General features: G+C 44.8%; 1 protein-coding gene across 1 annotated transcript in view; it reads left to right on the top strand.

The window, feature by feature from the left end:
* Window positions 1-1,159: 1,159 nt before the first annotated feature.
* Window positions 1,160-17,528, top strand: part of TRIB2 (tribbles pseudokinase 2) — a 29,247-nt gene continuing 12,878 nt past the window's right edge. The window contains exons 1-2 of the mRNA XM_068280283.1: window positions 1,160-2,672; window positions 6,241-6,533. Of these exons, the coding sequence (XP_068136384.1) occupies window positions 2,403-2,672; window positions 6,241-6,533 (563 nt within the window). The 5' untranslated portion in view covers window positions 1,160-2,402. The remainder of the gene's footprint in view (window positions 2,673-6,240; window positions 6,534-17,528) is intronic.

The following is a 17,528-nucleotide window of genomic DNA, read 5'->3' as shown; positions in this document are numbered from 1 at the left end:
TCGATCAAAAGACAAATCTCTCTCTGATCAAATCTGATTAGAGATCTGTTGGCTGTAGGGTTGCCACCTCATAACGTCCCTGTGTGAAAGAAGCCTTAAACAGGTCCAGGGATGGAGCTGTCCTGATCTGCTGAGGTAAGGAGTTCCAAAACGTAGGGGCAGCATGACAGAAGGCTCTGGGACCAAAAGTTTCCAAGTGGACTATTACTAGATTATTAGAACCTGTGGATCTGAGATTGCAGGGATTGCTACGCAGCTGTTATGCTGGGAATACACGGTTCGTTTTTGAGCCATTTAGATGGCTCGATAAATAATTTCCGACATGTCCGATCTCCCGCCCGATCGTTTCGTTGCTCGATTCCACATTGAACACAATGGAAAAAGATAAGAAAAACGAGCGGAAGATAGAATTGCCTGCGGAATAGAGCGAGCGGGAGAATTGAGCGGCATAATCGAGCCGTGTATGCCCAGCGTAACATTTCTTTCATGTATCCAGGACCCAGATTATTTAGTGATTTAAATGTCAGTAGGCTGATCTTGAATAGGACCCTCCATTCTATAGGTAGCCAGTGAAAGGAGTGCAGGACTAGATGCTAGATAAACTCCCTTTATAGAGGGTATTATGTTTGCAAATCGTTCATCTTGATGAATGCACTTGATATTCAAGTTCAGAGTACCCTTTCCGTTTTACTAATTGTCTATCTTGATGAAATGCACATTTATTTATTCACGATCACTAATCTAATTAAAGGTCCCTTTGAATGCTGAACAGTTGAAACTGCAAAAGGTTAAAATTGTTACGAAAAGAAAAATGTTCCCTTTTGTTGTGCGCCTCCGCCGCATCCAGGCGGAATCCACACCATGCGTCACTTTTTTTTGTTTTACCTAGAAAGCATAGATCCCAATGATTTCTCAACACCTGAGCCGCCTCACCCCCCGCGGAGGGATACACAGGCTCTTTAACGCTCTATTTCCTCCGAGCAAGTCACAGGATTAGAAGCGCAAAACCCAGAATGAGTGGAGATCGGTGGGCGGCACCCTCCGAGGCGTGAGTGACGGGCAGAGCGGCCAATCGGAGGCGGCACCCCCTGGCAGAAGGGGGCGGTGCCGCTTCCCATTCGCTCCATCGCTCAGCCCTGCTAGAGAAGCGAGAGCCGCTGCTGCTGACACTGAGTGTAGTGAGGCAGGAGCACAAGGGGAGACTTTCCCGGCCACGTCAGTACAGCAGCGAGGAAGATGATGTCTTGCTGAAAGGGATCGGCCGCAGCCATCCCTTCTCTTCTCCTCCTCTCCCTCCTGCCTCAATACAAGACCACCCTGAGCATTCTATCCCATTGGCATGAGAAAAGGAAACGTTATTTTGTTGCAATCCTGGACACAAAGCACTGGCTGCACTGCAAGCTCTATTCCATTCTGCTGCGATCACCATCATCTTCATCGGCCTATTATCTCTCTGATCAATTTTGTGCAGGAGTGATCGGAAAAAATCCATCGGAAACCTGATCGGACCTATTGGAAATGATCGATTCGACCCGTCGATCTGCAGGAAAATTGCATGGTGTGCACCAGGCATAAGGGTCGTAAAGGTTCGGTCCAGCTTGCACCTTGATCATCATCATCAGCTATTGTTCTGCTGCATCCCATCGTTATTACCTCCCCTGGCTGCAGATCCTACTATGCTCCTTTACGGGACTGTATAGCACACATCTCTCTCTTGCCTATCCATTGGGGAAGCTTTGGACGCCATCTAGAGTTAACACCAAGTCAACTTTGTTATTGTTGCAAATAAAAAGAAGAAAACTATAACGACAGACCCCAGCGTTATGTGTCAAAAGATCTCATCGGTTATATTGTATAGAAGAAATTAGAAGAAAAAAAAGCTTTATTTTTGTGGTTAGTGCTATTTTTGGAAGGAAAAAAAAATCTATGAACAGAAGAATCAGCCCTATATTTTTTCTTGCTAGGTTTTGCACAGGATCAGAACTGAACTTTCAAGTGTATTCCTTTTCGTTGTAGAGTGCTTGATCCAAAGCATCAACGTTCTGTGAAGTTTGAGGTCAACGTCTTGATACGAGCGCACCTCACAGTGACCGCTGCCTTACGTGTATCAGTCTGTAACATTGATGTGTTGCTGAAAAGCGGACAGAAGCGCGCTAGTGTGTTCAGGCCCTACTCTATTTTTTTTTGTTTTGCTGTCTCTTGTATGAAGCTGTCCTCAATCAACACCTATTCTTCCACTCCTGATCTCTTGGTTATTGCACAACCCCCCTTCCTTTGACATTGTGGTTGCATAGATACATTGCTAACCAGTGCCATCGGAAAGGAAACCCCCACCAACCTTCCAACTCCAAGAAGCACAAAGTCCTCCTTATCCTCCCCTTCCCCGGGATTTGGCTGCTCTCATGAACATACAAAGGTCGAACCCTATCACAATCACAAGATATGGGAGATCGCGAAATAAAACCCAGGATTTTGAAGAATTATCGTCTATAAGGTGTGCGGAACCCAGCCAGAGCTTCAGCCCGAATCTCGGATCCCCAAGCCCCCCAGAGACTCCCAACCCGTCGCATTGCGTTTCCTGCATTGGGAAATACTTATTGTTAGAGCCTTTGGAGGGAGACCACGTTTTTCGTTCGGTGCATCTGCACAGTGGAGAGGAGCTCCTCTGCAAGGTATATATGAATCTCCATTCTCACTGCTAAAGCCTTGGCTTTGTCCTATGATAGCCTGCTGCTCCACAAGGCATTGCCTTATGCATGCAGTTAAAGGGATGTAGGCATTGTCAGGCGTGGAGGAGGTGCAGCAGACCAGTGTGACCTGAACAGAGAGGTTCATGCATTTTAGGTGCACACATAACTAGATAATTTAGAGGTGGGGGGTTTAATTATTCAGAAAAACCTATTTCAGGATGCAGATATCTGTCAAAAAGTCAACTAAACGGACTGAAGTGTTTGTAGATGTAAAATGATGGTTGTCTGGTCAGATCGGTCAAAGATGTCATGTGTTTTGGTTTAGGCTGCTACAGCAAAATGGTCAAGCAAGTAGAAAAACCATGACCATTTGCCGTTTCCGCTTCTATGTAGGGCAATGGTTTGCCATGGAACATGCGCTAAAGGTGGTTGGATGGCGCCTGCACATGCCACCACTGCAGCATGCCTGTGGCATCATCTGCATCTTCTAATGTAGTAGATGCCTGCTTGCTGCTCCCATAACTATCAGACCCCCCCCCCCCCCCCCCCTTACTCTTCTCTTAGTAGAATTCTCACTATATGCCTTGAAGGTGGTCAGATTGCGCCTGCATGTCCAACCGGCATTGCACATCTAACCGGCATTGCACATCTCCGTTTTTTTATTCCCCTGCAAACATTGATGTCTGCGCTCCTTCACCATCATGTAGCCCAATAGTAGCCTAGCTTTCCTGTCTGCAGAGCTTTCACTGTAGAGCACATCCTAAAGGTGGTTTGAGGGCACCTGCATGTCCGGCCACCATTGCATGTTTATGACTGTCGGGAATTGTTTTTTACTTCTGCCATTACCTCGATCTCCCCCTCTCCTTTCCATAGTCTAGCGCTCCGTTATGTAGACCTGCAATCATACAGCATGTCCTTAATGGGGTCAGGTTGCGCCTGCATGTTCAACTTCAATTGCATGTCTATGGCTATCATTTTAGAAGGGTCTGTATGTTTTTTTTTTTTTTTTTCATTTTTTTTTAAATATTTGAGAGCGCATGGCCTCTCGAAACAATGAATGATCCTTTCCTATTGCCTGACCTAAATATGACTGTCCTGTCCAGTGCTCCAGATGGCATAGTCTGCAGTATTGGTGGTGATGTCTGAATAAAAAGGCCTTCTGAAAAATGCACTTTACAGATGAGAGCAGATTATTCTCTTATGTCTGTGGTTATAACCTTACTATAAATGCCTGGGGATCAATGTATTTATGCGAGCCATGGGTGAAATTTAGGCATTGTCAGCCCTGGGGGGAGGGGCTGTAGACGAATTGACCTTACCAGAGAGGTTCAGACATCAAATAATAGTGCATTTGGGAATACCCCTCTGCAGGTGCGCACATAACTCTCTTTCCAGTTAAAATGTCTGCTTTGATGTTTCATTTTCTGCTTGTAGAGCTGCAGCCTTGAACACAAAAGCCCCTTTTTAGAACAGTACCCGGTGGCACCCTCACTGTTCTGCTAGATAAAATAAGCTATTGTGCCTTGACTATCATCACAGGCTTCTCATAGCTTTTCATGTTCCCCTGCTCCCATTACTGCTGTGTGTGCAAGATTTGCAGCCTACATGAGCAAACAGTCTTTTCCAAGCCCTTCCACCACTCCTGTGTCCTTTCAGGATTGAGTTTCCTCCATTCATTGTTTTTAGTTCTCTTTTTTTTTTCCCAGACGCTACAGAAGGTAACTTGTGGAAATGCAACATCTAAACCGGTGTCCTCATTCATTCATAAACAATGAGAAGTGAATGATGTAATTGCAAACTGAACACAGCTCTATAATTTCTCTAGGCTCTCCCCCCCCCCCCCCCCTCCCCTTCCTCCCTAGGGGAGTCTAATATGGCAGTCCGTTTCTCGATACTTTTAATGGAATATTTTATGTAATGCAGCTAAATGTGTTTATAGGGGCAGGCTGATAATAATCACCGGCAGTTCAGAGTGAGTCATATTCCGCATTATTTGTGAATGCTTTTCATTCTGTCCTGTGTCTGTTTGAAATCCAGACCCCTCAGTTGCATAAGGCTGTCGTGTGTGTGTGTGTGTGTGTGTGTGTGCGTGTGCGTGTGTGTGCGTGTGTGTCAGGTCTTATGCAAAATGCAATTTTTATGCTGACATATCGAAATAAAATTGCATGCTTCAGTTGACTGCTAGCTCTGCCCTGCATATGGGTTATGCAATCACCTGAAAGCACTGGGAGCTGTAAGATCTCCAGGATACATCTGGTGTACTGTAAATATAGTGTGAGCAGATGTAATTTCTATTCACTATTACGTATATTGTACAGAGACTGCATTTTTTTTACAATTTTTAACGCATTTGCCACGCTGGAGTCACCATTGGTTAGACCTGCCTCTTTTTTACCGCCGTTGGGAGATTGCGCTCACCGTGCAGATTTTTGCGGTCCTAAATACTGACTGCACCACAGACGCATCCAGAACTTTTATGGTGCAGTCGGTCTTCAGAACCGCATGTGCAAGACAGGGCTATCATAATGATGCAGCTTGTAGAGTGCCTGGATGCAGTTACTGTGCAGGGGGATATACTGTATATTAGCTTATTTTTACTAATGTAGTATACAAGGAGGTGATGTATGGTAACCCATAGCAACCAAAACACATCAGTTCAAGTGCAAATCATCATACATGATTTGAATACTCCAGAAGATTTGACCGTTTGAATCAAACCTGGCCTTGATTGCCATTGCTTCCAACATATCCGATCAGTTTGTTTCTGATCAATTTTTGATAGATACATCAGGCTGATGAAGGCTTCATTGGTGAAAGCTGACTGCTTTTCCTCTTAAGTTGGCCAATAAATGGTATCATCCTGATTCAAAACTTAATTTTTGCATATTGATCAAAAGAGTGATCAGACATAATGGTAAAACTAGCCATACACAGGTTGATCTCCTGGTTTGAGCAATCGTTTAATGAAATCACTACTAAATACCTGAATTCCATCCACCAAACATGATCACTATCGAGTGCATAATCGAAAGCACCTCAATTGGTCAAAGTTGGAAAATTTCAGTCGATTGTACAAGTACCTGACCTCTTTTAACTGATTCCTGTTCGATCGGATCATGCACTCACAAGCATGTCTTCACTGCACTTTTTGACCGATCGATTGACGTGTGATACTGTAACCAATTGATTTTCGATTCACTTGATGATATCAATCGCTAATAAAGTTTTAAACTTTTGGCGAGCTAAATGGTTGTTGACAACCATAAAGCCCTGTATTCCATCAAGCGTATAACGTTTAAGGCTAGATCGATTCTTAGTCAGATTCTGCCCAGATCTAATCGAGAGTCTGTATCACAGGGCGGTATATATCGATCGCTAATATTCAATTATCAGTTGTCAAATCGGCTTGTAATCAACTGGTGTATGGCTGGCTTAATATCACTACACAGGGCCTGGTGGCATCTGCACACCTTTTTGTGGCTTGAACTTGTAGCACGTTAGGCTTTGTCAGCTTACTTTTGTTAATGTTTTTGTTTTATTTCCTCCTCAGGTTTTTGACATCCGCTGCTATCAGGAGTCGCTGGCTCCCTGTTTTTGTCTACCTATACACAGCAACATAAACCAAATAACAGAGATCATTCTCGGAGAGACTAAGGCGTACGTGTTCTTCGAGAAAAGCCATGGAGACATGCATTCTTTTGTTCGTACCTGCAAAAAGCTCAAAGAAGAAGAGGCGGCCAGACTGTTCTACCAGATCGTGTCCGCCGTAGCGCACTGTCACGATGGCGGAGTGGTACTGAGAGACCTTAAACTTAGAAAATTTGTCTTCAATGATGAAGAAAGGTAAGGGTAGTAATTTTTTTTTTTCTTCTCCAATGTTACTAATTTGACCTTATAACATTTATGTCATGCATTTTAGGATGTTGGTTTGTAGTTCTGTTTTTTTTTTTTTGTTTGTTTGTTTTTTTTATGCATGGAATATTTAACCACCTGTCAGGTTATTTCTGACCATCCAGATCCACTCTGCACAGAAAAGTGAACCTGTCTCCTCTTCTGTTACTGCCTGTACTGGTACCTAAAGTGTGAACCGTACAAAGTGTTACAACCGAATGTTTGGGAAAAATAAGCATTAAGGTAGCCATACATCTAGTGATGATGGGTAGATTCGACCAAGTCTCTCTCTGGTCATATCTGATTAGAGAAAGATCTGTCGGCTGCCCATACACCACAGGCCTATTCCCGATGGATCTAAGCATGAAATCTCTCCTGAATCGTCCGAGTCTGCCGCCTTGCCGCTTCCCCCCAATTTATAAATGTGTCCCTGTGTGTGCATTTATGATACCTGTCCTATGTCGCCCACCTCGAGGTGCCCATCTGTCTTCGGAATCCACTCCTCCATTGGTGCTATTTACGCCGCCGGCATATAGCAAGTCCCGTATGTGTGATGTCACACGCGCCACATGCTGGTATTATTTCTGCTGGCTTCGGTACATACAATCCTCAGTGATGCACCTGCCAGCAGTAAAGATGTCGCAACCTGTGATGTATTTCACAATGCAGAAGATTGTTGAAGATTTTACAATGGGCAAACACCGACTAAATAATTTAAAGTTATACTGTAAAAGTAAGCTATTTACATAAAAAAAATTTTCAGTAGAGTTCCTCTTTAATGAGCAGTCTTACCATTCATGTTCTGGCTCACGGTGAGATGTGGAAAATTGTTGGGCATCTTAACCTGCTACTGAAAGTGAAATAAAAGTGAACAAGTGCCTCTCCTGTGGACAAAATCATCATTTGATAATCTCATTGCAGCTCAGCATGATTCAGCTAAATTTTAAATTGGAAGCATTCAGGGTCACACTTGATGAAAAACAATACAGTACCAGTAATGGGTTTTGGATAAAGACACATAAAAAAAGAGGTTTATAACTCTTTTCTGCTCTACCTTAAAGAGACACTGAAGTGTCCAAAAAAACCCATCTTTTTATTTAATAAATGTGTTTAACCTAATAGCCCTAACTAAACCGCCGCATCCCCGCCGCTGAAATCTATCTAACTCCCCCCTCCCTCTCCCCTGCAAAATCCACCACTTTCTTGGTCATGGATTTTGCTGTCCTCTACTCTTCCGTGTGAGGCAGAGCTATGAGCTGCAGCCCTGCCTCACATGTGTCTGTCAGCGGCGGAGCTCCCCTCTCAGCGAAGGAAGACAGAGGGGCGGGGAGAGGCGGCGATCCGCCACTGACAGACGCGCTGAGAGGCAGAGCTGCGGCTCATAGCTCTGCCTCACACGGAAGCGCTGCCCGGATTGCCCCCTGGGGAGTTTGGGGGGATTTAGTTAGATTAGAGAGTCGGGGATGCGGCGGTTTAGTTAGGGCTTTAAATAAAAAGCTTTTTTTGAGACTTCAGAGTTTCTTTAAAGGGAGTCTGAAGCGATTTAAAAAAAGCCCAGATACTTACCTAAGGTGAGGGAAGGCTTTGGGTCCTACAGAACCTTCCTGCTTCTCTCACATACCCCACGTTCCAGCGCTGGCTCCCTCGTTAGCAGTCCCCGACTGATGGATCGGAGACTGCTCTTTGCCGCTGCCCGAGTCTGTGGAAGTCTTGGGAAGCCCAAGGTTTTTTTTTTTTTAAGACGGCCGCTCCATACTGTGCATGCACGAGCACACATTTTCACGCATGCACAGTACGGAGCCACCTGTCTTCAGGAGCACTTGGGCTTCCGAAGACTTCCGAAGCCTCTCGTGGCGGGAGATTTGAAGAGGGAGCCAGTGCTGGAACAAGTGGACCGTTAGAGGAACGGAAAGGCTCTATAAGACCCAAAGCCTCCTCCTTAGGTGGGTATGTGTTTTTTTTTTTTTTTTTTTTCCCCAATGGCTTCAGACTCACTGTAAGGCCTATGTTACACTTCCATTGCAAGTGTGCATTGCGTTACCCTATTTTACAGCAGGGATGGCATAGCAAGTCAATGGGGCCTTTTACACTTACTGAGTTGTGCCGGAAGTGTTCATCCCAACGCACAGCCTGCAGTACGTTTCCGCAAGCACTGTGCAGTAAACAGGGCAGCGCTATGCATAGGACCCTACCGCCGCACTCTGCTGCAGGGTCATATGTTTGGCATTTTTTTGCATTGTAGTGGAAGGTGGCAGGAGCATGGCATCGCAACACAACAAACCGGTGTAAATCTGGCCTAAAAGACAAGTTTGGCGTGGGCGACTTCTTGACCGTATCCTAGCAGGTGTATTTACTAAGACCGTTTGAGATTCAGAAATGCCTCGCAGAAAAAAATTCAGTTCTCACTAACGCACGTTTTAGGTTTCTGGTGTTCTGTAACATCCCGAAGGTTTATTTCTACATTTCTATTTTTAGATGTGTATAATGTACTGCTGCACTGTTCATTGTCTTAGCTAGCAGTGAGCGGTTTCAGGTGGAACCTTGAGGGCTATAGAGGGAGGATGTAAATACTGTCTCAGATGTGTAGAATGCTTGGAATGCGGTGTGCTATGCTTCAGCCCATACGTAGGCCTTTGAACAGTGGAAATGCGCTCTCTCTCCTTTTGTATAGCACATGGCTGCTAATTCTTCTCATTTTACACGCATCCAGCAGGTCAAGGCTGATATCTCTGTAAGTGATTGATCTACACTTCTGAATATTTTTTGGGTCTTAGGCTCTGTTCCCACTTGTGCTGAGAATGGACATTTTTTTTGTCCTCCACTCAATGCAAAACTGACAGTGAACGGCTCTTATGTTTTTTTTTTTATATAGAAGCTATTCACACTTGTCAGCCTGCAACGGATCCATTGCGGTAAGCGGGCCGCACTTCTGTGCAGTCCCCGATGATCTCGGAAGGGCAGATGCGTTCCCCAAATTGCCTATGGTGGTAACACATCTGTCCCAGGTTCCAGGCAGACCACAGTGGATCATCGGAGCGGACACTTCGCTGTCCCTCTGTCCCTGATAGCATCTGCCTAATACCTTTTGTGTCTGAAATGTTAAAAAATGAAAGGTCTTCCTCTTCCACACCTGGTAGTTTTTTCCATTCCAAGCATTGTTGTGTGCTACTTGATCTGATTTAACACTAGCACAGCCTTTTGTTCGGTAGTCCAAGTTGGAGCACCAATGGAGAGCTCTGTATAGAACGATTATTGAAGGTAAGGCTATGCATTATGGACTCTAAAGGGGCCCATACACTCCGATTTTCTGGCCGATCCAAATCGATTGATCGATTGCAAATCGGTTGCCCAATCGACCGATCGACGGCCGATTTCGATGGATTTCCATCGAACTGGCTGGGTGGAAAATCTAGGTCGATCTGTTGAGATTGCTTATCATTTTGCATTGGCCCTAATGGAAATCTAATGGCAAAAAAATTCCATCAGATCGTTTTTCAATAGATTTCCAACTGAAATCTATTGGAATTCTATTCTAGTAAAAAATGTTCATTTTACACATCAGATAAGAATTCCATCTGATGATCTATCTGCTGCTAATCTGACGAGTGTATGGGCACCTTTAGTCTCCTTAGATGAGTTATCTGTAAAGGTCGTAGATGCGCTCAATCAGTGTCCACCGATGGGGGTCGGGATCCAATCCCTGCGGCGACATTGCAGGACTAAGGCTGTGCAGATGTCACTCGCTTACAAGTGAGCAACCTGTTCTGTACTATGTGGGTGGTGGAATGGCGCGGGAGTGACGTCACGTGCCAGGTGGGGAGAGTGGGGAAATAATACTCTTGGCCGAAGTGAACAGCCACCATCCATCCCACTAGGCTGTAGGCTTTGTAAGGCTTCATATTATGTGTTCTTCTTTCCACTAGGATCAGCCTCTGTAGGACCTCCTCCTGTATGGCTTCATCACATGATGATGTGGGCTGTGTAAGGCATTATCTTTGTAGGATTTATACTCTGTAAGGGCGTATATTATGGTCTCTTGATCACACCAGGGTGTAAGCTCTAAGGCAGTATATTAGGACTTGATCATCTCATGAGGTTCAATGTGTGGAGTTGATGGTGAGAATGTCAGACCTTGTGTAAGATGCAGAATATTTTATTAATATTACCGTGGAGAAACCAAAGCCCCTGGTAAGACCAAATACTATATTTTCTGGCTTGGAAATGTCACCAGATACAGTATACCCGTTATAGGCCGACGTGTATGGTTGTGCTGTTGAATTGGCTCTAAATATAGTAAATTTCTCCTCAAATGTATTAGCTTTAATGATTCATGAAAGGGTTAGTATTTGTATATGTCCAATGGCATGCTTTAAATCTAGCTTGCAAGCAAACCTATTACAAATTGTAAGCAGCTTTGAATTGAGCCAATCAGATGCAATTCCTATTTTTGATTTGCCTTCATCTAAGTTTCACACAATTTTTGTGCAAGTTAATTATTAGCATCTAATTGACCATCTGTGATCCTCGTATAGCGGTTAGCACTTTTGCCTTCGAGCACTTCAGTCCTATGTTCAAAAAAAATGACCCTAGACTGGGACAGGTTGACTGGGGTAGCTTAATATAGAAGTCCTACAGGAGAAGAACACTTTGCAAAACTTAGTCCTTTTATTTAAAACCTGTGCTTGTGGAGTGTATATAAGGATAGATTCCAGGATAGCATTGAGTCTTGAGTAGACCAGTACAGTATCCCAGTGCAAGGTTATGCTACAAACAGATAAGAAGTACAGCTAGACATACAAAACATGATGTAGATGTCACACTTCACTCCAACCAACTAGTAGTGCGGAGACTTGCCAGCTTTTTGAAGTGAGTGTGTCATTTCCTGTGGAGCTGGGGTGGAAGATGAGATGTTGAAGGGCTTTGGGATCTTATCTCAGCCAATCGCCACTAAATGTCTGTAGCTTATAGGACATAGTAGCTGCTTGTATACTTATACACTGTATTAATGTTGTAGGCAGGCAATTACAATATCCTCCTGTTGGAAGTATTAATACATGAATCCTGTAAGTGCCGACTGTATGAAACTACCGACTCCAGGTACCCAAAATTGCTCCATTTCCTCGACTCCCAACTCCTTAGTCTAATACTTACCAGGGCTGTGGAGTTGGCACAAAAAATCATCCGACTCCTCAGTTTATGAAACCAATGACTCTGACTCCACGTACCCAAAATTTGCTCTGACTCCACAGCCCTGAAGCTAACGCACAATAACCTTCTATACAGATATGGCTGCTACTCACTTTCTACTTCTCAGTACACTTGACTGGAACCACTACTTTATGAGAATGATCACAACCAAGACTGAAGCTTAGGGAAACTTGAGTCCTGTACCCCCAATTAATGTGCTTTTTTTTATTTCCCCTCCCCTATGCCTGTTGCTAACATCACATCTCTCTTATGCCTACCCTGCACTTTAACATTAAGCTTTTCCCCATGGGGTCGAAAGCTTTATATGGAAATCGTGGGTCAGCATCTCCAGTCTGGGGCCCAACTGGAAATTTTTGGGAGCCAGCGCCATTGACCACCATTAGGAAGAAAAATTGTGAAGGAAATATGGCTTATCTGTTGACCTTTTTTCAGAGACAGGCAGTGCATCCACTCCTCCCATGGCACCAGTAAGTCTTCTCACTCCTCCCATGGCACCCGTAAGTCTTCTCACTCCTCCCATGGCACCCGTAAGTCTTCTCACTCCTCCCATGGCACCCGTAAGTCTTCTCACTCCTCCCATGGCACCCGTAAGTCTTCTCACTCCTCCCATGGCACCCGTAAGTCTTCTCACTCCTCCCATGGCACCAGTAAGTCTTCGGCATATGCAGTGGGGAGGTGTCCTCCCCGTATGCAACTGTGACGGTAACCTCACCTAGACATGTCATGATGCAGTGTTTTGCTGCTGTGTGAACCACTGATGTACGGATGGGTACAAATGCTACCATTGGGTTGTATTACACTGCTCGTTGGTTGGCAGATCTGTCTGAAAAGGGCATTACCGGGTTTACCACAAGGTCTGAAATATCCAATAGGACTCCCCTTGTTTTGGAAACTCACCTGGAGAATTGATACCATTTAGTTTGTGAGGTCAGGAATGAATCTTATGATTATTTTCTTCCTCTTATCTACTGCTATGGATTAGGAGAGATGAAACTTTTGCTCATGTGTAGCTTTTTTTTATTTTTCAACTTTTTTTTTTTTCTTCAACTTTTTTGTTTTGTTTTTATTTTTTATTTTTTTTTGTTCCTTGGGCTGCACCTTTACATCTTTGCGGATGCCAGGTTACAAACTGTTTAGCGGCGGTGGCGCCTGGTTAGGCCAGTGTGGCTAAGCCTCCTATAATGCTGCTCAGTTACATGGCTGTATTTGCCTGCAGCCTCCGGCTTTGATTTGACCTGCCCTACATAAGCATGGTGTGTAATTGCTGTTACCAGCTTCTGTCCCTAATCTAAATGATTCATAAAGTAGACTCGCTATTCCCATGCATGTTTTGTTGTTCAATCGAGGGGCTGTCATGGGGCTGAGCAGGAACATTTTAACCACCCTTAGCAGCAATCTCCCATTTCAGAGAGTATTCCCTGAGCAGCCGGTGGATTAAATCCTAGTAATATTGGAAATTTGTTATGCTTTTATAGTTTTATTCTTTGAAAACTGTGAGGGTTTGTTAAAGGTTTGGGTCTATTTAGGCTCTGTGAGTCCTATCCCAGTAGATGGGAGGCCACATAATATCGAGGCAGTACCCCAATAGAAGTCTCAAAGGAAATAAATTATCAGTTTAATTCTGAATAAAATGTTTAAAGTGTACCAGAGAACGCAGATACATACCTGGGGCTTCCTCCATCTGCCTATCTGCGTTCTCTGGTTTCCTTTAAGTACACCTTGTATTGCAACATATCTGGAACTCCGACAACCAGAAGTCTCAATTAACTGGCATGCCTGAGGGATAACAGGGACAGTACTTTGGGGGGGGGGGGGGGGGTTGCAGGGCATAATATACTTACCGAGCCTCCAGGTGCCGCCTTCTAATCTTCCTGTAGCTTCTTGCGGCTTTCCACTATTCGACGCGGGTCAGATGACATGCCAGGAGCCATGCACGGAGGACACCAGAAAGCCGCTAGGAGCTACAGGATGGGTAGAAAACGCTGCCCATTTCCCCGTCGTATTTACATACTTCTGCGCATGCCTGCCGCACCACCACTGCCAACATATTTGAATTTTCCCTGTTGCCCATTGACATTCATTACTTGCACCGCGCTACATTGCTGCCGAAGTCTTACGGTAACGCACTGTTGACTTTGCGGCGACTCGGTGAACGATTGTTAACTTCTGGCACAAAGCAGTAAGTGTGCTAGGCCCCATTGCCTTTCATTGTTATTGCGTTACCCTGCTTTAAACGGTAACAAAAGTGGCCTAAAAGTATTTTATTGATGGAGTTAGAAAATGTCTCCTTGGAGAAAAATGAATAGGATGTGGCCCAATGTGTTGCCACTGGAGGTCTGCATATACCATATTCTAAAGGTGCATACAAACATGCCATTTTGCTTGGCCAGTCACTGGTCAAGTCTTCCCACCTCTCATGTACCCATGTGGTATGAGGAACAACAGATTTTAAATACTGTGAACAGATAGTGTAGATAAGCTCTCATACCACACTGAAGTGGCAAAATTGGCCAATCAAAGCTGGATATGTGTATGCACCCTAAATTGTATATGTGTGGATCAAGCAAGCCAGGAAAGTTGTACATTTCTTATCTGATTGCATATTGTAATCTCCAAAATCGGTGGTCTTCTTCTCTTGTCCCGAGGAGAGAATGTGACACCAAAAGGCATCATTAGGACTGGGACCCACTGGAGCTTTAAGAGATCACAGTGATTTCTGAAAGTGTGAAGTACCGGGCCTCAGCACGATTTGCTGGCTATGGATCACTCCGTGAAAATCACTCAATTTTTGGAGGACTTGCAGTTTGAGAAAATTGCAATCGTGGCAGTGGAACCACCTGCATTGACTAACATTAGCCTAGTGCTTTTGAAATCTCCAGTAATTCCAGAGGGGGGCTAAGGGCCCATTCACATTGGGGCGATTAGCGGGCATTTACCGCCATCACTAGCGCTTTTAAAAGTGCTAGTGTAATGTAAAGTATATAGCAGTGATCTCACTGCCGCGATCGCTGGCGATTCGTAGTAAATGCAAATGTGCATGCAGCGCTTTTTCGTGATATTTGAGGGATTGCAATGTTAAAAAAGCGCTATTCCCAATTGTTTAAAAATCACAAAAATGTACAGCAAAAAAAAGCGTTTTACCGTGAAAATCAGTCGCAAAATGCGAGCGCTAATTGCTAGCGTTTTGTGATCCTCAGTGTGAATGTGCCCTAAAAGGCTGCTGTGGGCCCCAAGCCTTAGGGCTCTTTCACACTACAGGCAGCAGTAAAAGGCTAAAACGCTGCGTTTTGGCTGCAGGCGTTTTCAAGGCGTTTTGAAGGTGTTTTAACGCCAACACATTACTATCAATTGTAAAGAGAAACGCCATGGTCAGCCCTAAAACAGCTAACGCGGCGTTAGATGTGAAAGGTAAAATGAAAGTCTATAGACTTTCATTTTACCTTGGAAAACGCCAACTTTGGCCGTGGCGTTAAAACGCTGAAAAAGCCCTCTAGTGTGAAAGGGCCCTAATTGACTGTTCAGGTGTGTGTGTGTGTGTGTGTGTGTGTGTGTGTGTGTGTGTGTGTGTGTGTGTGTGTGTGTGTGTGTGTGTGTGTGTGTGTGTGTGTGTGTGTGTGTGTGTGTGTGTGTGTGTGTGTGTGTGTGTGTGTGTGTGTGTAAGGCCCACACTTTGCCTGGCTGCCATTGTCTCCTACCTAAAATGCCAGCGTGGATGGTGTTGGCAAAACACCTTCCCCCGCATCTTCTATTTCTATGCATCAGACATTTCCCCCCAATCTCTTATTGCAGAAGTAAGTGGCGTCTGGCTTATGAGAAGGCCTGCTAACCTCTCTCCATTGTCTCTGCTGGATACTGGAGCGCCGATAGCTGGCATTGTGTGGGCCAAGGTTCCCTGCTGCACTTGCTCACTGTGAAGCCCAATGCTGGCAATTCAGCCGGGCAAAAGTCCTCTGGATTACTCCGGGTGTTTAACAATGCCTTTCTTGTCGTTTTATGGCAGTCAGCTGATTTACTTATGGTATTGCTAACCTCCCTGACCTCACTCAAATTGAATAGAGTACAAACAGGGCTCGAGGAAATTGTTAATCGGCTTTTGCAAAGAATACAATGTAATCTGGGTTACATAAAATTTGATGACGTGGCAGCTAAAGAGCGCACTGCGTTTTTGCTGTGGTTTCTCTTTTTTATTAGATTATTTATTTTCTTGCTGAAGTCCTGTTCTGAATTCTTTGCCTGTTGGTTGGGCACTGATTCTGTGTACAAACAGACTTTAAAGGGATACTGTAGGGGGGTCGGCGGAAAATGAGCTGAACTTACCCGGGGCTTCTAATGGTTCCCCGCAGACATCCTGTGTTGGCGCAGCCACTCCCCAATGCTCCAGCACCGCCTCCGGTTCACTTCTGGAATTTCTGACTTTAAAGTCAGAAAACCACTGCGCCTGCGTTGCCGTGTCCTCGCTCCTGCTGATGTCACCAGGAGCGTACTGCGCAGACACAGACCATACTGGGCCTGCGCAGTACACTCCTGGTGACGGGAGCGAGGACGCGGCAACGCAGGCGCAGTGGTTTTCTGACTTTAAAGTCAGAAATTCCAGAAGTGAATGGGAGGCAGGGCCGGAGCATCGGTGAGTGGCTGCACGGGCACAGAATGTCTGCGGAGGACCATTAGAAGCCCCGGGTAAGTTCAGCTCATTTTCCCCCGACCCCCTACAGTGTCCCTTTAAAGGGAATCTGAAGTGAGAGGGACATGGAGGCTGCCATATTTATTTCCTTTTAAACAATGCCAGTTGCCTGGCTATCCTGCTGATCCATCTGGCATCAGTAGTGTCTGAGTTACATAGCTGTAACATGCATCTAATCCAGTCAGATTTTTGTCAGAAACATCTGATCTCCATGCTTGTTTAGAGTGTATGGCTGTAAGTATAAAGGCTCATACACACCTCCAACAAAGTACACAAGCAATTCCACCACAGGATCGTCACCATGACAAACCATTTACACGATTTGTATTTTCCGTGCAGTAACCAACTGAATGACCAACTCCTTTATGTCCTGCGTGCGCAAGCACGATATGGCTGCATTCAAACCAAGTGCTCTTCACTCCGACTCACATGTGGCCAACTGCACGAGATCAGCCAAACAGTCGTGTGAGTTGAGCCGCGTTTGCCTGTAATCAGTAGCTTGTCTAGTTGTTTGGGGCAATTACACACTCCTGATTGTCGTCCAACAGACCAAAATCAGAGGACAATCAGGCGGATTTGTTGGACGTCTGTACAAGCTTTAGAGACAGAGGATCAGCAGGACAACAAGGCAACTGGTATTGTTTAACAGGAAATAAATGTGGCAGCTTCCATTGCCCTCAAGATTTTGTTTCCTCATGTGAACTTCACCTGGTAATATCTCTTCCTGTAGACTGAATCTCTTCTAATTAATCCGTGGCATGTACTGTCCATTACTCAATATCCCACGGCATTAAAAATTACTACATGGTGTCGAAAATTACTACTAAAATTTCTAATGTCTAGATCAAAGCCTATTTCCCCAACCTCCACCCATTCTTTATAAAAATCCCTATGTTATATTATTAAAGGCTTCATGTAGTGGAATTTTGCAAACAGGAACCAAGCAGTGGACCGAGAACCATGGGAGAATTAGAAAAATGACAGTAGGGGTAGACCCTGTATGACAGCATCTCCCCATCTCTCTGTGCATGCTGCATATTGACTGAAATGGGCCACTG

The sequence above is a fragment of the Hyperolius riggenbachi genome, chromosome 4 (assembly GCF_040937935.1).
Source record: "Hyperolius riggenbachi isolate aHypRig1 chromosome 4, aHypRig1.pri, whole genome shotgun sequence".
Lineage (NCBI taxonomy): Eukaryota > Metazoa > Chordata > Amphibia > Anura > Hyperoliidae > Hyperolius > Hyperolius riggenbachi.
Note: the sequence above shows the minus strand (reverse complement) of the source record. Positions and strands in the feature narration are given on the sequence as shown.